This window comes from Ranitomeya variabilis, chromosome 5 (assembly GCF_051348905.1).
Source record: "Ranitomeya variabilis isolate aRanVar5 chromosome 5, aRanVar5.hap1, whole genome shotgun sequence".
NCBI classification, from domain to species: domain Eukaryota; kingdom Metazoa; phylum Chordata; class Amphibia; order Anura; family Dendrobatidae; genus Ranitomeya; species Ranitomeya variabilis.
Genome location: NC_135236.1, coordinates 336,955,680 through 336,978,322, shown reverse-complemented (window position 1 = coordinate 336,978,322; position 22,643 = coordinate 336,955,680). Strand labels below are relative to the sequence as shown.

Below are 22,643 nucleotides of genomic sequence, written 5' to 3'. Positions count from 1 at the left end.
TCAGGGACCCGGCTGAAATAAGCCCCTAGAATGCTGGCACCTCCGGCGAGGAGTGTTGTGTGCATGCATGATCACTGACTGCTCTCATCTGGGTAGTTAGCCTGTGCCTCTGTGAGAGTCTAACAGGGCACAGAGCTTTGCTTTCTTGGCCGCTCTGTGAAGCTAACAGAGCTGGTTCATACCGCCATATTGTGCCGCCATTCTCTTAGCAGCAGGATCTTTTCTGCATGGTGGATCCCGGGTTGCGAACGCACCAATCCCATCAATAAATATATTCGGTGCGTTCCGCAAACCCTAACAGCAGCTTTATTCTTCAGGTCAGTACGATTACAGCGATACCCCATTTATATTGTTTTTTTATGTTTTGGTGCTTTAACACAGACTTTTATAGAAAAAATAATTTTTGCATTGCTTTATTCTGAGAGCTATAACTATTTAATTTTTTCGCTGATGGCGCTGTGTGGTGGCTTGTTGACAAGATGGTGTTTTCAGCGGTACCATTTTTATTTACATTTGTCTTTTTGATCACGTTTTATTGCATTTTTTTTCGCCGGTACGATTATAAAGCGTTCTTTTTGCCTCTTTTTTTTTTTTTTTTTAACGGTGTTCACTGAACAGGTTAACTAGTGGGAAAGTTTTATAGAGTGGGACGCAGATCCAGCAGAGCAGTATATGTACGGCGCATGTCGGGAAGGGGTTAATAGTGTCCTCAATGCAGAAAAATATAGACTGCAACATTTGTTCCAAATTTATACTGTAGCAAGACAACAAAATATATAGCAAAACGTTAGAATGAATAAAACATAATCTTTATTTAAAGATAACCATAATAATGTGTAGTGCCACCTCTAAAAATAGGCGAAGCCGAGGAGACAGAGAGAAAATATTACTGTATTTCTGACCGAAAATTCGTGCTCTCTCCTATAGATAAAAGTGAACTATCCTCTCCTGCAATTAGAGAGGAAGGGCCACCTCCTACAAAGACAATGATACTGGGCCGAAACCCATAGGGAGAAGGATCTGTCCTCAATAACTGGGTTACTCAATAGACAGTATGACTGCACATGAGTCTATGGGACAATAGATGTTTATCATATAAAGTTATAAATAGGCTGCAGCAGCAGAATAGGTGCTTCCAGAAGAAGACTGAAGGAGTGGAGAGATACCTGGAGTGGGCTTGCAATTGGTAAGTTTCTTGCATGCATTGCAGAACCACATCCTCCCGCTACACACAACACATAAAAAAACAGATCATTACAGACATAACACTGCACACAACACATACAAACTGATCATTACAGACATCACACTACATACAACACATGCAATCTAATCATTATAGACATCACACTGCACACAACACATAAGCCTACATCCAAGCACATCATTTTTAATATTTTGTTTTCTTATAGTCTTCTGATTCTGGTGCTCGATCCAGAGGTCCTCAAAGCTGCTCCCAGGGTCGTCGGCGCAAGAGTCAGGGTGGTCGTCATCGGGTAAGCACTTTTTTTTTTTTTTAACTTTATGTTGTTTTGAGTCTAATGTCTTTGTTTTTTATCTTTTTTAACAGGCTTCACAGCGTGCTCCTGAGTCGGACGGTGAGGAGGCCAGGCTAAATATTGAGCTCCTCATCAATCTGATCCAAGAGAGGGAGCCGCCGTGGAACATGGGTGACTGCCGCCACGCCGATATAGTTGTGACCCGTCGGCTCTGGGAGCAAGTATGCCAACAGCTTGTGGAGACCTGGGAGGACCTTGATGCTCGGCCCAGAATCAAGCACGTAAGTATACACAGTTCAGTTATGTAGCTGGATGTAAAGTGTTGTATTCTAACCAATTTGTGCTTTCACTTTACAGGGGAGAGAATTGTCAAGTGGTGGCAGTCAGGGCTGGACTGGGACTAAAATTCAGCCCTGGCATTTGAAGTTACACAGGCCCACTTGTCACATGGTGACTGTATAATATCTTTGTACACTTGTAGGCCGGGCCAGTTTTAGGCAAAGTGGGGCCCTAGGTAAAGTTTAAAATGGGGCCCCAAATGCTAACATATTGCACATCACACAAAAGCATTTCTGTTGTATTTACGTGCGCTGAGTTCAGGCCGCTAAATGAGTTTGATCGACAATACGGAAGTTGTTCAACGCTTGTTTCCCGGCCTCTTTCCACCAACTGAGGAATAATGATGGGACAGAACGATCACTAATAGATCACTAACAGATCACCATACAGTATCATGTTATCAGCAGCACATCTACAGTTTACACCAGCGATGTGCTGCTGAGAGCAATGATTTTTGTTCTAGCAAGAACAATCTGAATATGCAGCATTTTACTTGTTTAGTAAAATACACCCCATAGTCCTCCATATATTATAATGTGCACCACAGTCCTCCATATAGTATAATACACTCCCTATAGTCCTCCATATTAAAATACACTGCTCAGTCCTCCACATAGTATAATACACTCCTCACAGTGCTCCATATAGTATAATGCACCGCCATAGTCATCCATGTACTACAATTCACTTCCCATAGTATAATGCACCCCATAGTTCTTCATATAGTATAACGTATTCCCCATAGTCCTCGATACAGTATAATGCAGCCCACATATAGTATAATGCAGCCACCCCACAGAGTATAATGTAACCCCCCATAGAATATAATACAGCCCACCTCCCCATAATATATAATGTAGCCCCCCATAGAATATAATGCAGCCCCCCATAGTATATAACTCAGCCTCCCCCATAGTATATAACACAGCCTCCCCCATAGTATATAATATACCCCCACAATAGTACATAACATGGCCTCCCCCATAGAATATAATACTCCCCATAGTATATAGCAAAGCCCGCATAGTATATAGCACAAACCGTATAGTATATAGCACAGCCTGCATAAATATAGCACAGCGCGTGTAGTAGATAACACAGCCCACACAGCAGTATACAGCACAGCCCAGGGTACTATATACAGCACAGCCCACAGAGCACTATATACAGCACAGCCCACAGAGCACTATATACAGCACAGCCCACAGAGCACTATATACAGCACAGCCCACAGAGCGCTATATACAGCACAGCCCACAGAGCGCTATATACAGCACAGCCCACAGCCCACAGAGCGCTATATACAGCACAGCCCACAGAGCGCTATATACAGCACAGCCCACAGAGCACTATATACAGCACAGCCCACAGAGCACTATATACAGCACAGCCCACAGAGCACTATATACAGCACAGCCCACAGAGCACTATATACAGCACAGCCCACAGAGCACTATATACAGCACAGCCCACAGAGCGCTATATACAGCACAGCCCACAGAGCGCTATATACAGCACAGCCCACAGCCCACAGAGCGCTATATACAGCACAGCCCACAGAGCGCTATATACAGCACAGCCCACAGAGCACTATATACAGCACAGCCCACAGAGCACTATATACAGCACAGCCCACAGAGCACTATATACAGCACAGCCCACAGAGCACTATATACAGCACAGCCCACAGAGCACTATATACAGCACAGCCCACAGAGAACTATATACAGCACAGCCCACAGAGAACTATATACAGCACAGCCCACAGAGCACTATATATAGCACAGCCCACACAGTAGTATACAGCACAGAGCACAGCCCGCATCTCTTCTCTTCCTCCACCCCCCCCCCCCCCCCCCCCCCCGAGAATGGCCCCACACAGTCCAGTAAAAAAAAAAAAAAAAAACTCTCCTCACCTCTCCTCGTGCCCCGCATTGCTTCCTGGTTCCTGCTCCCGGCTCAGCAGCTGCAGTCTGCCCGGGACACAGCAGGTGCGCGATGATATGACATCATCGCGCACCCGCAGTGTCAGAGGCAGAGCGGGGAATGATGGGAGAGGGAGCGTCTGTAGACGCTCTCTCCTCCATCATTGCGTTCAACTGTACCGGCGTCTATACGCCGGTATAGTTGAATGCGGGGGCGGGGGGAGGCGGATCGAGCGGCCCACTACTGGCACCTGCCCTTCTGGCATTTGCCAGAAGTGCCCGATGGCCAGTCCGGCCCTGGTGGCGGTCAATCAGGGATCGCTTCAAGAAGGAGTTTAACAAAGAGATGTGGGCCTCCAGTTGATCTGGAAGACGCAGGAGCAAGTACAAATATGCAAGGGCCCTGTCGTTCGTCCGGTCAACGATGGTGAGCCGAAGGTAAATATTACCCACTACATTTAAAAATGTTTACATGTCTAACACTTTTTTGGGGGTTTCAGCCAGGGCCATGCAATATCAATATATTAAGTATATATATTTTTCTCTTTGTTCCACAGCACCGCCGGCACCACTCAGGAGCCTGCAGTGTTGAATCCTTCTGGGGCGATCCCTCAGGAGTCAGCCACCGAGAGACACTTCGACAGTCCCGGCCCATCTGCACCTTCCCAGACTTCCCTCACATCTGATCCCTCGGTCCCATCCACCAGAGCTGGAGCATCCTGGCCGCCTGAGTTACATGAAGCTGCTGGTGAGGATATAGCTTTTCTTTACCCCACCCCTCTGATGCTGCCACCTCTAGTACACCTGTGCATTCTGGGTGGCAGCGCCAGAAGGGTCAGGTACAGAGCTATGCGCCCGAGTTCTTGCATCTGAATGCAGCCTTCTAGAACTGTGTCAAACTTTTGTCTGAGCAAATGACCGCGGGATTTAATTTGCTCAGCAACAGTATTCTTGAGTTACACACAAGCCTGGATAGGATGCATTCCGATGCAAGTAAATCTCCAAACCACACATTTTTCCAGTCGGTACTCGAGCGCATGGATAAGCCATCTCCTGATCAGCAGATACAAGTAATGCAATCGTGCCAGTCTGCTCTAGTGCTTATTACCCCCAAGCCACTCCACCTGCCCCCCTCCAGCCACTGTCCCTCCCTCCAGCCACTACCAACATCCTGCCCCGTACCAGTTCCCACCATCATCCGCGCCTCCAATCCCTGCCCATTAGAACCAGTCTCCTTCACCCATCATGCCCCAAACACAACCCGCTTCTCCAACCACCACCTCTTCTGCCTCCCAAACCATCCACTCCACCCCTCCAACCTTCCAAATTCCCAATACTACTCTCGGTTTCACATCCACCCGTTCTCTTTCTTTCTCTACCCCTTCACCACCATCATCGCATTCCTCTGTCCACACTCCCAATGTCGGTGTCCCAATCTGACAGCCCCTCCAGCATTATCTCCACCCCACCCTATTTAAACTTATAATTGTTTTTGTTTAATAATTTGTTAATAAAACAGTTTATTGGTTATAAATTTTATCTTTCATTTATTTATAAGGTTTATAAGGTAAAATATGTTGGGTAAAACAAGGTTAAATACTGTGGGTAAATGTTAAATACTTTGGGTTCAACCCAAACAGGTACACAACTTTGGTACAATAAGGTAAAATACTTCTGATTACAAGGTCCAAGACAAATTTTTCAAACTCTCTCATCCTGCCAGTCTACACTTCCTTCAGGTGGAAAAAGTATTCTGCAAATTTGTCCCTCATTCTGGAAAGTGACACAGAACTTCTATACGTAATCTATCTATATAATCGTCTAAGGGGCACTTCCGTCTGTCTGTCTGTCTGTGTCACGGAAATCCCAAGTCGCTGATTGGTCTCGGCCGGCGAAAAGGCCGCTCCCTACTCCCTTGCAGTCAGTGCCCCCTCCATACTCCCCCCCCCCCCCAGTCATCGCCCGCCGCCCACATAGCGTTTTATTAGTCCGTTAAACTGACTGCGTTACACCGCGGCATAACGCAAACTGTTAATGCTGCTATTAACACTGTGTGACCATCTCTTTACTATTGATGCTGCCTATGCAGCATCAATAGTAAAAAGATATATTGTTAAAAATAATAAAAAATGGTGTTATTCTCACCTTCCGCCGTCCACCGATGCGCGCGAGCGGCGAGGCTGCCACCAGCTTCCGTTCCCAGAGATGCATTGCGAAATTACCCAGATGACTTAGCGGTCTCGCGAGACCACTAAGTCATCTGGGTAATTTCGCAATGCATCACTGGGAACGGAAGCTGGCGGCAGCCTCGCACGCATAGGGACAACTTCGGTGGACGCCAGAGGGTGAGTATATAACTTTTTTATTTTAATTCTTTTTTTTAACAGAGATATGGTGCCCACACTGCTGTATACTACGTGGGCTGTGTTATATACGGTGTGACTGATATATACTATGTGGACAGTGTTATATACTACGTGGCTGCTATATACCACGTGGCTGTGCTATATACTATGTGGCTGCTACATACTATGTGGCTCTGCTATATACTACGTGGCTCTGCTATATACTACGTGGCTCTGCTATATACTACGTGGCTCTGCTATATACTACGTGGCTGTGCTATATACTACGTGGCTGTGCTATATACTACGTGGCTGTGCTATATACTACGTGGCTGTCTGTGTTATATACTACGTGGCTGTCTGTGTTATATAGTACGTGGGCTGTGTTATATACTACGTGGGCTGTGCAATATACCACGTGGGCTGTGCAATATACCACGTGGCTGTGCTATTTACTACGTGGCTGCTATATACTATGTGGCTGTACTATATACTACATACTACGTAGCTGTGTTATATACTACGTGGCTGTACTATATCCTGCACCCCGAACCCCCGACATCCAGCGCCCCGAACCCCCGATATCCTGCAACCAAATAGCGACAGCCGAAGTCTAGCCGCGAATTGACGCGGGATTTAAACCACGCTTCGCTGATTGGTCGCGCCCAGGCGGGATTTAAACACCTCTTCAGCGATATTGGCGTGATATTTAAACACCGCTTCGGTCATTGTTCGTGCCCGGCCGGCCACAACCAATCAGCAACAGGCGCCGTCTGACCACGAATTGGCGCCAGATTTGAACCACGCTTCGCTGATCGGCCAGCCGGACGCAACCAATTAGCGATATTGGCGCAGAATTTAACCCCCACTCACAGCGCGACGTACATACATACATACATATTCTAGAATACCCAATGCGTTAGAATCGGGCCACCATCTAGTGTTGTTATAATCAGCCAAGGTGGTTTCTTCAGAGTGGTCTTCAATGGAAATATGTTTCTTGCATATCAAAAAATTGTGCAGGACTACACAAGCTTTCACTACCTCGTCAACAGTGTCAGTCTTCAAGTTGATAGTGGTCAACAGAACTCGCCATTTGGCCGTCAGAATCCCAAAAGCGCACTCCACCATTCTCAGTGCTTGTGTGAGGAGGTAATTAAAAATCCTTTTAGTTTGCGTCAATCCACTACTGGAGTATGGTTTCAGCAGGTGTACCGATAGTTGGAAGGCTTCCGCGTTGGCGATGGCCATCAGCACAATGGAGAAATATTTTTTATAATATTCCGATCCAGATCCAGCCAGTTTCACGATGCGGATATGTTTCCCGTCCACTGCACCCAAGCAATTGAGAAAATGACAAACTTGGAGGAATTTTTCGGCTATTTCCAACCAACTCTCCATTGTGGGATGTGGTATAAATTCGCCGTGCAAAGAATCCCACAATGCACGGCAGGTGTGCTTTACAGTTCCCAATATGGTGAAAATTCCAAGCCGAAATTGAAAATGTAGTGACGAAAGGGATTCTCCATTTGCAAGGAATCTGTGAATAAAAGCAAGGCAAAAATTATTACAAAATACCATCAATAACATTACAGTTATAAGTCAGCTTTAACTGTAGGAAACACAATTAAAAAATTTCATAAAAACTACCAGCAACAACATTAAAGTTATAAGTGTGCTTTAACAGGAGAAGATACAATAAAAATGGCTTACTGAAGAGTGACCATCAGACGCTCCGCCGGTGAAATGTAATGAATCGACAATACGTGTCACTCCTTCGGATGAGATGTCCAATTCGGTCCACCAACAGATCGAAGTTCTCAGCTTTCATTCTCTGTGCTGTGATGGGATGGATCCACAAACGCCGTCGCCGCTGACGCATGATGCACTGCTGTCTCTCGCTCCTTCTCCAGAACAATCGCTCTCAAACTATTCGCCTCCACAGTAAAATCCACGTTGATCTTCAGAATATTCGAAATAATGACATCGATCTTGCCCTCCAACCACTTGCTCCTCTACAACCTGTCACCGATGGGCTGAAGGAACACTGTATATATAGGTTTTCAGTAGCCAATCACATTTGGTAGCCTCCCAGGGGTGTTTTTAAAAACCGGATCTGTCAAAAAAACGGATAAAAAAACTGAAGAAACGGATGCAAAACTGATGAAATGGATCTGATTTTTCGCCAGTTCCGCTAGTCGGATCCGGCGGAAAACCAGATCCGTTTCATCAGTTTTTCACATTTTACACCGGATCCATCGCTCCGGCGTGATGCCGGAATCGGCATGACGGCAAAAACCTGATGTGTGAAAGTAGCCTTAGGCTACGTTCACATTTGCGTTGCGTCAGGCGCAGCCGCGGCGACGCATGCGTCATGCGCCCCTAGATTTAACATGGGGGGCGCATGGACATGCGTTGCACTTGCGTTTTGTGACGCATGCGTCACTGTGGTGCATGCGTCAGGGTGCAGAGAACGCAGCAAGATGCAGTTTTTTCTGCGCCAAAAACCATGCAAAAGTGGACGCATGCGTCGCAAAATGCTGCGTTGTGCATGCGTTTACATTTGCGTTGTGCGTTGCATCGCCGACGCTGCACCGCACAACGCAAATGTGAGCTTAGCCTTAAGGCCTCTTTCACACGTCCAGATAATTCCGGTACCGGAGAAATCGGTACCGGAGTTATCCGTGTCCATGTGTCCGTGTGCTCAAGTGGCACATCAGTGTGGCACACGTGCTGCATCCGTGTGCTGCCTGTGTGCCGCCTGAGGACCACACGGACCGTGCAGGAGAGACAGCGCTACAGTAAGCGCTGTCCCCCCCGCTGTGGTGCTGAAGGCGGCATTCATCTCTTCTCCCCCGCCAGAGAGAAGAGATGAATGATCAAGTTTTTTTTTCTTTTTTGTTTAAAATAAAGTTGCATGTGACCCCCGCCTCCCACCCCCAGTGCGCCGCCCGGCCCCTTGCAGAAGAAATACTCACCTAGCTCCCGCGATGTCTCCACTCTCCTCTCAGTGCTGGCAGCAGGTCCTGTGTGAGCGGTCACGTGGTACCGCTCATTACAGTGAGGAACATGCGCTTAAGTCAGGAAAGGAAAAATAAATTTGAGCGGTCTCACCAGTTCCTTTAGTCCACTTGCCCAAATAGCGTCCTCGTGGATAGTACTCCAGAGAAGGAATGGGACAATAGATACCCCTATCAGTCCCAGTGGGGCTAGATTTAGGCTATGTGCACACGTCAGGATTTTCTGCAGAATTTTCCTAAACAAAACCGGACTTTTTCTGCAGGAAATCAGCATGCGTTTTTCGTATTTTTGAAGTGTTGTTTGTGTGGTTTTTCCAGAGCTTCCCAATGCATAGAATAGAGGCAAAAACGCGAAAAATCTGCAAAATTAATGAACATGATGCGTTTTTTTACCACAATGCGTTTTTTTCACGGAAAAAATGCATCATGTGCACAAAAATTGCAGAATGCATTAAAAATCATGGGATGCTTATGTATGCGTTTAAGCGTTTTTCCCATGGAAAACAGCCGAAAAAACGTGAAAAATCTTGAACGTGTGCACATAGCCTTAAAATAATCCCCCAAGACTTCTGCCCTGATAAGGGCAGTCCACAACTACCCCTAGGCTGAGAGACCCTGCACTGTCCCTTAAATACACATCCTAATGCCTTTCATCCAAGAAAAATCATCAGGGGACAAACTTGTGTTCATTATTAGATACGAACGTGCTAAGTGCTAAATATGTCAGTGGGTCCCTCTACTCTCTGTCCTGTTCTGCAGCAAGACAACAAACAATCTTCAGTGTAATGAAGTACATGGGGTCCTGGAAATTATGATATGGCCTCCACATAGCCCTGCTCTCTACATCATCAAGTCTGTCTGGGATTAGGCTACTTTCACACTAGCGTCGTGCGCTGCACGTCGCGATGCGATGTGCTGACGCAACGACGCTAGCGTTGTATGCGCCGCACAACAGGTGCAGCGAATGCTGTTTTTCAACGCATCCGCTGCCCCATTGTGAGGTGCGGGGAGGAGGGGGCGGAGTTCCGGCCGCGCATGCGCAGTCGGAAATGGCGGACCGTCGGCACAAAAAAAGTTACATGTAGCGTTTTTTTGTGCCGACTGTCCGCCAAAACACAACGCATCCGTCGCAAGACGGATGCGACGTGTGGCAATCCGTCGCAATGCGTCGCTAATGCAAGTCAATGGAGAAAAAATGCATCCTGCAAGCACTTTTGCAGGATGCGTTTTTTCTCCAAAACAACGCATTGCGACGGAGGCCAAATGACGCTAGTGTGAAAGTAGCCTTACAGGAAGAAAAAGAAGGATTTGTGCAAGCCTACACCCACAGATCAGTAGTTAGTTTTCCAAAATGTTTAGAATAACCTCCATGCCAAGTTCCTTTAAAAACTGTATGAAAGTGTACCTAGAAGAATTGCTGCTGTTTCTACGGTCTCGCTCCCACTTGTGTATAAATACGTTGAGTGCAAAGCAATAACAAAAAAAAGCTTTGCACTGACATCAATTTTATTCAATGAAGCAGTACTGAACTGTGAGTTTTTCCTCAGCTGGAATCGGACTGAGGAAATAATTTCAGCATCCTGCAATTTCAATCCAAAACTGGATGGGTGTGATAAAAAAATAAAAATCACGTGCCATATGGACCATCAGTACAGCATCTGATTTTTTACAGATACAGTACAGACCAAAAGTTTGGACACACCTCATTTAAAGAATTTTCTGTATTTTCATGACTATGAAAATTGTACATTCACACTGAAGGCATCAAAGCTATGAAGTTACACATGTGGAATTATATACTTAACAAAAAAGTGTGAAACAACTGAAAATATGTCTTATATTCTAGGTTCTTCAAAGTAGCCACCTTTTGCTTTGATGACTGCTTTGCACACTCTTGGCATTTTCTTGATGAACTTCAAGAGGTATTCACCGGGTATGGTTTTCACTTCACAGGTGTGCCCTGTCAGGTTTAAGGCCGGCGTCACACTGGCGAGTTTTACGGACGTAAGAGCGCAGAAACTACGTCCGTAAAACTCGCTTAACATACGGCACAATTATTCTCAATGGGGCTGCTCCTATCAGCCGTATATTAAGGATCCGTAATATACGGCTTTCTACGGCCGTACAAAATCGCAGCATGCTGCGTTTGTCAGCGTATTGCGCAAAAAAAATCGCCAATGAAAGTCTATGGGGGCGAGAAAAATACGGATTCCACACGGACCAGCAGTGTGACTTGCGAGAAATACGCAGCGGTGTTAGTGAAAAGTCGGTAATTCAATTACCGGCTTCTCATTTCTCCTTCACAAACCCGACAGGATATGAGACATGGTTTACATACAGTAAACCATCTCATATCCCCTTTTTTTTTTGCATATTCCACACTACTAATGTTAGTAGTGTGTATGTGCAAAATTTCAGCGCTGTAGCTGCTAAAATAAAGGGTTAAATGGCGGAAAAAATTGGCGTGGGCTCCCGCGCAATTTTCTCCGCCAGAATGGTAAAGCCAGTGACTGAGGGCAGATATTAATAGCCAGGAGAGGGTCCATGGTTATTGGCCCCCCCGTGGCTAAAAACATCTGCCCCCAGCCACCCCAGAAAAGGCACATCTGGAAGATGCGCCTATTCTGGCACTCGGCCACTCTCTTCCCACTCCCTGTAGCGGTGGGATATGGGGTAATGAAGGGTTAATGCCACCTTGCTATTGTAAGGTGACATTAAGCCAGATTAATAATGGAGAGGCGTCAATTATGACACCAATCCATTATTAATCCAATTGTTTGAAAGGGTTAAAAAACACACACACACACATGATTTAAAAGTATTTTAATGAAATAAACACAGCGGTTGTTTTAATAATTTATTGCTCTCTCAATCCATTTCCAGGCCCTCGCTTGGCAAAATAATAAACGCACAAGATACATACCCTCAGCTGAACCGTCACGTCCCACGAAGTAATCCATCTGAAGGGGTTAAAATATTTTACAGGCAGGAGCCCTGCTAATGCAGCGGTGTGCTCGTGCTTGTAATTCCCCGGCGAATGAATGAAATGTAGGTCATTGACCTACATTTCCTTCAGTCGCGGTGATGCGCCCCCTGGTGGATGTCCTCATATGACCTGGAGCGTGGGAAAAAGTTCCCAGGCTGCAGTTCATGAGAACATCCAGCAGGGGCGCATCACCGCGACTCAATGTAAGTATAGATCACTCTGCTTTCCTTTCAGCACCCGGGGATTACAGGCACGAGCGAGTGGTTTATCGCAGCTCGTGCCTGTAATATTAGTTAACCCCTTCAGATGGATTACCTCGTTGGACGTGATAGGACATCAGAAGGTATGTATCTTGTGCGTTTATTATTTTGCCAAGCGAGGGCCTGGAAATGGATTGAGAGAGCAATAAATTATTAAAACAACCGCTGTGTTTATTTCATTAAAATACTTTTAAATCATGTGTGTGTGTGTGTTTTAACCCTTTCAAACAATTGGATTAATAATTATTTTAGCAGCTACAGCGCTGAAATTTTGCACATACACACTACTAACATTAGTAGTGTGGAATATGCAAAAAAAAAAAAGGGATATGAGATGGTTTACTGTATGTAATCATGCCTCATAACCTGTCGGGTTTGTGCAGGAGAAATGAAAAGCCGGCAATTGAATTACCGGCTTTTCACAGAATATATATATATGTGTCTCAATGACATATATATATATATATATATATATATATATATATATATATATATATATATATATATATATATATATATATATATATATATATATGTTTTCCCGAACATTTGAGCACATAAATCCATTAGATGTCGGTTTTGCAAGCCTGCGCGAAAATCTCGCAGTACGGATGCCATACGGATTACATACGGAGGATGCCATGCGCAAAATACGCTGACACACCCTGACTACGGATCAATATTTTGGGAACATTTCTCCGTATTACGGCCGTAGTATGGACGTATAATACGTGGCGTATTGTCTTACGCCAAGTGTGACGCCGGCCTAATAAGTGGGATTTCTTGCTTTATAAATGGGGTTGGGACCATCAGTTGTGTTGCGCAGAAGTCTGTTGGATACACAGCTGATAGTCCTACTGAATAGACTGTTAGAATTTGTATTATGGCAAGAAAAAAGCAGCTAAGTAAAGAAAAACGAGTGGCCATCATTACTTTAAGAAATGAAGGTCAGTCAGTCCGAAAAATTGGGAAAACTTTGAAAGTGTCCCCAAGTGCAGTGGCAAAAACCATCAAGCGCTACAAAGAAACTGGCTCACATGAGGAAAGGAAGACCAAGAGTCACCTCTGCTTCTGAGGATAAGTTTATCCAAGTCACCAGCCTCAGAAATCGCAGGTTAACAGCAGCTTAGATTAGAGACCAGGTCAATGCCACACAGAGTTCTAGCAGCAGACACATCTCTACAACAACTGTTAAGAGGAGACTTTGTGCAGCAGGCCTTCATGGTAAAATAGCTGCTGCAAGGTAACCACTGCTAAGGACAGGCAACAAGGAGAAGAGACTTGTTTGAGCTAAAGAACACAAGGAATGGACATTAGACCAGCGGAAATCTGTGCTTTGGTCTGATGAGTCCAAATTTGAGATCTTTGGTTCCAACCACCGTGTCTTTGTGCGATGCAGAAAAGGTGAACGGATGGATTCATGCCTGGTTCCCACCGTCAAGCATGGAGGAGGAGGAGGTGTGATATGTGGGAGTGCTTTGCTGGTGACACTGTTAGTGATTTATTCAAAATTGAAGGCATACTGAACCAGTTTGGCTACCACAGCATCTTGCAGCGGCATGCTATTCCATCCGGTTTGCGTTTAGTTGGACCATCATTTATTTTTCAACAGGACAATGACCCCAAACACACCTCCAGGCTGTGTAAAAGCTATTTGACCAAGAAGGAGAGTGATGGGGTGCTACGCCAGATGACATGGCCTCCAGTCACCAGACCTGAACCCAATCAAGATGGTTTGGCGTGAGCTGGACCGCAGAGTGAAGGCAAAAGGGCCAACAAGTGCTAAGCATCTCTGGGAACTCCTTCAAGATTGTTGGAAGACCATTCCCGGTGACTACCTCTTGAAGCTCATCAAGAGAATGCCAAGAGTGTGCAAAGCAGTCATCAAAGCAAAAGGTGGCTACTTTGACGAACCTAGAATATAACACATATTTTCAGTTGTTTCACACTTTTTTGTTAAGTATATAATTCCACGTGTTAATTCATAGTTTTGATGCCTTCATTGTGAATGTACAATTTTCATAGTCATGAAAATACAGAAAAATCTTTAAATGAGAAGGTGTGTCCAAACTTTTGGTCTGTACTGTACGTTACAATTCTGTAGCATAGGAAACTGTGAATGGTTCTGTAAAAGATTAATAGCTGCTGAGAAAAAAAAAAAACACAACAAATTGCACACATACAGCACACTGATGACAAGAGAAAAAAATAAATAAATAAATCGCCCCACTCTCCTGGATGAGAATGGACTGATTTTTTTTTTCTTTACACAAGTAGGATCAAGGCCTAGGTCAGAGGGTGGTCACACCAAATATTGATGTAATTTAACATTTCTTTATTATTAGTTCACTTTGCAGTTTTAGTTTCCAAGTTAGGTTGCAAGTAGACAAGTCCATGGAGTACAAGCTATAACTTAAAGAGAACCTGTCATCACCATTTAGCATTCTAAAGTACTGAAAAGGCGCCATTCTACTGAACACCACCCGGAGATGAATCTGTACAAGTGCTGCCTGCAGTGAGGACGTCGCTGGCGGGAACTTTAAAAAATGAAGCAGATACAGTCACTGAAGGCAGGCAGAGGGGCCGCGCCAGAATCGAAAACCCTACCCACATTCCCGCCCCTATGCACCTAAAGCTTATTACACCCAAGCTTCAAATGCTGATTAAAGAACAACCAGGAGGTGGTTTTCTTCACTAAATGTATCTATCTACTGAACCTGTATAACAGCGCCATTATGGCTATGCCTTTACTTTAACATGCTAAATTGTGATGATAGGTTCTCTTTAATATGTTGATCCACAGGAAGGCAAAAGCCCCAGCTTTTTTCAGTGAGCACGGTGGCTCAGTGGTTAGCACTGTTGCCAGGTTCGGCGTCAGCACCCGGCGTACCCGGGCAAGTGCCGAGGCCCTGGCGAGACAGGGGGGCCCATTCAGGGCTGGCGTTAGGGGCAGGCAGCTGCCTGGGGCCCCTGCTCCCCCAGGGGCCCTCAGCTAGCAGCACATCACGCAGCCGCTATGGGGCCCCTGTGAGGAAGGGGGGCCCACCTGCCACCAGCGCCGACTCCCCCGCTGCATTGAACTATACCGGCGTCTGCCGGTAAAGTTCAAAGCAAATGATGGAGGAGAGAGCGTCACCTGATGCTCCCTCTCACATCATTCCCCACTCTGCCTCTGACACTGCGGGTGCGCGATGACATCATCGCGCACTCGCTGTGTGTCAGGCAGTACAGCGGCAGCCGCCGAGACCGGAGCAGGGAGCAGCGCGGGCACGTTGAAAGGTGAAGTGTTTTTTTTTGTTTTTTTTTACTATAACAGTGAGTACTGGACTATGGGGCTATTCTTGGGGGGAGGGGGGCTGTGCTGTATACTACATGTCTATGCTATATACTACATGGCTGTTCTATATACTACATGGGCTGTGTTATATACATGTCTGTGCTATATACTACATGGCTGTTCTATATAACATGGCCCACTTAGTATATACTACGTGGGCTGTTATATGCTACATGGGCTGTGCTATATACTACATGGCTGTTCTATATACTACGTGGGCCATGTTATATACTATGTGGGCTGTTATATGCTACGTGGGCTGTGCTATATACTACATGGCTGTTCTATATACTACGTGGGCCGTGTTATATACTATGTGGCTGTGCTATATGCTATGTGGGCTGTGCTATATACTACGTGGGCCGTGTTATGTACTACGTGGGCTGTGCTATATACTACATGGCTGTTCTATATACTACGTGGGCTGTGTTATATACATGTCTGTGCTATATACTACATGGCTGTTCTATATAACATGGCCCACTTAGTATATACTACGTGGGCTGTTATATGCTACATGGGCTGTGCTATATACTACATGGCTGTTCTATATACTACGTGGGCCATGTTATATACTATGTGGGCTGTTATATGCTACGTGGGCTGTGCTATATACTACATGGCTGTTCTATATACTACGTGGGCCGTGTTATATACTATGTGGCTGTGCTATATGCTATGTGGGCTGTGCTATATACTACGTGGGCCGTGTTATGTACTACGTGGGCTGTGCTATATACTACATGGCTGTTCTATATACTACGTGGGCTGTGTTATATACTATGTGGCTGTGCTATATGCTACGTGGGCTGTGCTATATACTACATGGCTGTTCTATATACTACGTTGGCCGTGTTATATACTACGTGGGATGTGTTATATACTACGTGGGATGTTTTATGCTACGTGGGCTGTGCTATATACTACATGGCTGTTCTATATACTATGTGGGCTGTTATATAATATGTGGCTGTGCTATATACTATATGGGCTGTTATATGCTACGTGGGCTGTGCTATATACTACGTGGCTGTGTTATATGCTACATGGGCTGTTATATGCTACATGGGCTGTTATATACTACATGGCTTTGTTATATGCTACGTGGCTGTTCTATACTACATGGGCTGTGTTATATACTACATGGTTGTGTTATATGCGATCATGAATCGTGGTATGTGTTAAAGGGGGGGGCCCACTGAGACTCTTTCGCCCGGGGCCCTAAAAAACCTGGTGCCGGCCCTGACTGTTGCTTTGCAATGCTGGAGTCTTGGCTTCAAAGCCCACCAAGGAGACCATCTGCAAAGAGTTTGTAAGTTCTCCCCGTGTCTGTAGGGGTTTCATCCCCACTCCAAAGACATATAAGATTTACATTGAGAGTCCCAGAAGGAAAGAATGATGATATTGTCTTTAAAGCACTGTGAAATAGGATGGTTCAAACTAAGTAAAAAACATTACAACACCTTGTGGTGGAGAGTTTCATACCCATATACCCCAGTTTTGTATTTTGTAAATTGATGAGAACAACTATTAACATAACTATTTTTGAAAGCATTCTCTTTCAGATAGCCGTGATAATCGGTGTAATATCGGATCACAATGCACACACTGATCCCACATAATTGACCCGAGCATGACAGCTTCCTAGAAATATAGAACACTGTCATGCTGGGGTCAGGAGGTGTGCAGCCAGTTCGTGCATTGCGAGCCGACATCAGACAGATTATTACAGATATCTGAAGGAACCCTTACTTTGCAGCACTTTTCAACACCTGCATTAAGCTTTACATCTGTATAATCATTTAAAGGGAACCTGTCACCCCCAAAATCGATGATGAGCTAAGCCCACCAGCATCAGGGGCTTTTCTACAGCATTCTGTAATGCTGTAGATAAGCCCCCGATGTATCCTGAAAGATGAGAAAAAGAGGTTAGATTATACTCACCCAGGGGTGTTCCCACTGCGGTCCGGTCCGATGGGCGTCACGGTCCGGTCCGGGGCCTTCCATCTTCTTACGATGATGCCCTCTTCTTGTCTTCACGCTGCGGCTCCGGCGCAGGCGTACTTTGTCTGCCCAGAGCAAAGTACTGCAGTGTGCAGGCGCCAGCAAAGGTCAGAGAAGCCCGGCACCTGCACATTGCAGTACTTTGCTCTGCCCTCAACAGGGCAAAGTACGCCTGCGCCGAAGCGTGAAGACAAGAAGAGGACGTCATCCTATGAAGATGGGAGGCCCCGGACCGGACCGCGACACCCATCGGACCAGACCGCGACGCTGTAGATAAGCTCCTGATGCCGGTGGGCTTATCTCACCTTCGATTTTGGGGGTGACAGGTTCCCTTTAAACATTTTTTTTTTTACAAGGCTAAAATGTTTTACAGCAGTTTCATTTTTTTCACCAAAATTTACGAAACGACTTTGAGCAGCATGTATGTCAGAACTCACCTCAAAAAAACTCCACACTCAATTATTCAAAACTGCATTCTGGAAGTTTGTTAGCCTTTCAAGTGCTTCATAAGAATTAATGCAAAGTGGAATGAAAAAATACTCAAGAATTGCAATGCATTGGACTTGTCAGTGGCAGTCCACCATACCTGGCAGATGTTGAGGTCAGAATTTGAGCTCTGGATGCCATGACAACCATCAGCACTCCACAACAGTGACAAGGAGAGAGCCCCCTCCTTCTTACAACTGGCTAGATGCAGCGGTTCCTATTGAGGTATCTAGAGGGTAAAACAGCTAGAACCGATGCTGGCACTGACCCTGGCCGTCAGTTAATATGGTTGTCCGATAAGTGAACTGAACTGTACTGCTCATTTTACCGAGTCATTTTTACCACACAATCTATATATATAATTGCCTAAGGGGTACTTCCGTCTTTCTGTCCTCAACTTCCGTAACGGAAATCCCGCATCGCTGATTGGTCTCGCCAGCTGCCTGTCATGGCTGCCGCGACCAATCGGCAACGGGCACAGTCCGATTAGTCCCTCCCTACTCCCCTGCAGTCAGTGCCCGGCGCCCACTCCATACTCCCCTCCAGTCACCGCTCACACAGGGTTAATGCCAGCGGTAATGGACAGCGTTATGCTGCGGGTAACGCACTCCGTTATCGCTGCTATTAACCCTGTGTGTCCCCAACTTTTTACTATTGATGCTGCCTATGCAGCATCAATAGTAAAAACATGTAATGTTAAAAATAATAAAAAAACCAAAAACCTGCTAGTCTCACCTTCCGTCAAGGTGCGTGTGGCTGCCACCATCTTCCGTTCCCAGAGGTGCATTGCGAAATTACCCAGAAGACTTAGCTGTCTCGCGAGACCGCTAAGTCATCTGGATAATTTCGCAATGCATCCTGCGAACGGAAGATGGCGACAGCCGCGCGCCCATCGACACAGCTTCGCTGGATCCCGGCGGGTGAGTATATAACTATTTTTTATTTTAATTAATTTTTTTAACAGGGATATGGTGCACACACTGCTAAATACTACGTGGGCTGTGTTATATACCGCGTGGCAGCTATATACTACATGACCAGTGTTATATACTGCGTGGGCTGTGCTATATACTACGTGGCTGTGTGCCGGTGTTATATACTGCGTGGCTGCTATATACTGCGTGGACTGTGTTATATACTGCGTGGCCTGTATTAACGCATCGGCTATTCTACAATATGTACGGTATGTATGTATGTATGCATGTACTGTATATAGCAGCCACATAGTATATAGCACAGGCCACGTAGTATTTGTCTGCTATATACTACATGGCTCCTATATACTATGTGGCCTGTGCTATATACTATGTGGCTGCTATATACATACATACATACATACATATTCTAGAATACCCGATGCGTTAGAATCGGGCCACCATCTAGTGAACATCTATAAACAACAAAGGCCACCATTTCACAGCACTGGGAATTTCCTTACGGTTTTCCAGTATACATGCAGTAAATGGGATTGTTAAAAACTGCAAAATACAAGCCCTCATGTGGATGTCAGTGAAAAGTTAGGACTCTAAAAAGGGAGGCAAAAACAAAAGCCCAAAAACTAAAGATTGACTGTGGCAGAAGGGGTTATAATAAGGGTGAGGGGGAAAGGGTTATAATAAGGGTGCGGGGGAAAGGGTTATAATAAGGGCGCAAGGGAAAGGGTTATAATAAGGGCGCGGGGGAAGGGGTTATAATAAGGGCGCGGGGAAAGGGTTATAATAAGGGAACCAGGGGGAGGGGTTATAATAAGGGTGCGGGGGAAAGGGTTATAATAAGGGTGCGGGGGAAAGGGTTATAATAAGGGCGCAAGGGAAAGGGTTATAATAAGGGCGCGGGGGAAGGGGTTATAATAAGGGCGCGGGGAAAGGGTTATAATAAGGGAACCAGGGGGAGGGGTTATAATAAGGGTGCGGGGGAAAGGGTTATAATAAGGGCGCAAGGGAAAGGGTTATAATAAGGGCGCGGGGGAAGGGGTTATAATAAGGGTGCGGGGGAAGGGGTTATAATAAGGGTGCGGGGGAAGGGGTTATAATAAGGGCGCAAGGGAAAGGGTTATAATAAGGGCACGGGGAAAGGGTTATAATAAGGGAACCAGGGGGAGGGGTTATAATAAGGGCGCGGGGGAAGGGGTTATAATAAGGGCGCGAGGGACCAGGTTATAATAAGGGCGCGGGGGAAGGGGTTATAATAAGGGCGCGGGGAAAGGGTTATAATAAGCGAACCAGGGGGAGGGGTTATAATAAGGGCGCGGGGGAAGGGGTTATAATAAGGGCGCGGGGGAAGGGGTTATAATAAGGGCGCGGGGGAAGGGGTTATAATAAGGGCGCGGGGGAAGGGGTTATAATAAGGGCGCAAGGGAAAGGGTTATAATAAGGGCACGGGGGAAGGGGTTATAAGGGAACCAGGGGGAGGGGTTATAATAAGGGCGCGAGAGACAAGGTTATAATAAGGGCGCGGGGGAACGGGTTATAATAAGGGCGCGTGGTAACGGGTTATAATAAGGGCGCGGGGGAAGGGGTTATAATAAGGGTGCGGCAGATAAGATTCTCAGTGACAAAGGGGAGACACAGGAGGAAAGTTGTGCCAGCAGCACTGGGGCGTATCCTGCGCACAAGGCGGAGTGTGCACGCCCCCAATGCACTCGCAGGCTGCTTTGCATACACAGCTCGCCTTCTCAGAGCGGACACATCGGATTACTACATGGCCGGGTCTTTTTTCTTACACCACGCCCCATACAGCCATACTTGGCACACTTGTCCTGTCAGGTTCCCTTACAGAGCACCACACGGTGAGAAGTGGCGCAGAGAAGCGCATGGAGCTTCCTTGGCGCGCTGTGTGGCCGCCCATGTAAGAACGATACCGTGTCCCAGCGCACCACATTTCCTCCACAGAAAAGAAATCTCTGACATCGGGACCACCCCGTTTTTATACCGACCCTCTGCACAAAGCCTGCTGCTGGCGACGTGGATGTCACCTGACCGTCATGTGTTGCGCAGCCGACTGACAGGAAGAGACAGCTGTTACGGAGCATGTGACAGTGGGCGTGTCCCGGCGCCATTGTGCCGAGTCCACGCCCCCGTCGCGCAGACACTTACCGGAGCTCAAGGTGCTAACACGGAAGCTGCCGCGGTCAGAGCCGGCTGTCCAGGACCGTTACTAACGGCTGCACCGACTAGTCGCAGCTGTTGTAGACCCTGCCGGTGACGCAGCAGGGCGGTGCTGTGTGCGCACTTCTGGGTGGTTCTCTGCCTGCTTGTCTGCGCTTTTCCCTCCCCGGGGAGGTGGCGACCTGACGTCACTAATGAACAGCCTGACTCAGGTAGGACAGGAGGCCGCCGTCCGTGTTCCGGTGCGAGCTCTGTACTGTCCCGCGCTCACTAACTTCCTGCCTTCTGCCGTTACAGAAAATGTCGGGCCTGCAGCTGAACTTCAGTCCATTAAAGGAGCCGCTGGGCTTCATCAAGGTGCTGGAGTGGGTGAGTGAGAGCTGTCGGCATACGGGCGCACCCTGTGCTGTGACAGGAGGCCCCAGCCGTGCAGCCGCACTGGGCGGCCGGGTGTGCCAAGCCGGGGAGGAGCCGCCGTCACAGGCCGGAGCCGGCGTCTGCCGCATGGCCGGGGCAGCGCCACCGTGTACCCTTCAGTCCCCGGGCAGCGCATGCCCCACTGGGCTGGGGACGAGGTGCTGATGATAGGGGCTCTGTCGCCCAGTTTGGTCCCCTTAGGCTACTTTCACACTGGCGTTAACTGCAATCCGTCACAATGCGTCGTTTTGCAGAAAAAACGCATCCTGCAAAAGTGCTTGCAGGATGCGTTTTTTCTCCATTGACTAACATTAGCAACGCATTGCGACGGATTGCCACACGTTGCAACCGTCGTGAGACGTTTGCGCCGTGCTGTGGCGGACCGTCAGATGCAAAAAACGCTACATGTAACGTTTTTTGCTCCCGACGGTCCGCTTTTTCCGACCGCACATGCGCGGCCGGAACTCCGCCCCCACCTCACCGCACATCACAATGGGGCAGCGGATGCGCTGGAAAAATGCATCCGCTGCTCCCGTTGTGCGGCGGAGACAACGCTAGCGTCGGTGACCTCGGCCCGACGGACCAAGCCCGACGCTAGTGTGAAAGTAGCCTTAGAGCAGCATGATTTATGGGCGGAGACGCTGATTCCAACCATGTCACTTACAGAGCTGCTTGCTGTAATTTGATGAAAATCTGTGTTTTTAGCTGCTGCAGATCTGCCAGCTCTCTGAATGCTGAGATCTGTATAAACCCACCCACACCACTGATTGCCAGCTTTCTGCCTATTTACACTGTGCATAGGCAGAAAGCTTCCAGTCAGTGTGGGTGCCTTGTCTGACTACTTGGTAGGAGGTTTTGTACTCCACTAAGGTTCTCTTACTTGTAAAACAGTGATTTTATCTAGACTAGAGATGGACG

The 22,643-nt window shown here is 46.8% G+C and overlaps 1 protein-coding gene and 1 long non-coding RNA gene across 3 annotated transcripts in view; one reads left to right on the top strand and one right to left on the bottom strand.

The window, feature by feature from the left end:
* Positions 1-6,020: 6,020 nt before the first annotated feature.
* On the bottom strand, positions 6,021-21,435 carry LOC143775962 (uncharacterized). 2 transcript variants are annotated; one of them, XR_013215744.1, is made up of 3 exons: positions 21,297-21,435; positions 7,822-8,224; positions 6,021-7,648 (listed from the first exon to the last, which is right to left on the bottom strand). It is a non-coding gene; the product is annotated as an uncharacterized LOC143775962 (long non-coding RNA). The 2 variants fall into 2 exon arrangements; XR_013215743.1 differs by lacking the exon at positions 21,297-21,435 and adding an exon at positions 21,137-21,175.
* Positions 21,387-22,643, top strand: part of SYPL1 (synaptophysin like 1) — a 27,175-nt gene continuing 25,918 nt past the window's right edge. Inside the window, exons 1-2 of the mRNA XM_077264768.1 lie at positions 21,387-21,520; positions 21,606-21,677. Of these exons, the coding sequence (XP_077120883.1) occupies positions 21,503-21,520; positions 21,606-21,677 (90 nt within the window). The 5' untranslated portion in view covers positions 21,387-21,502. The remainder of the gene's footprint in view (positions 21,521-21,605; positions 21,678-22,643) is intronic.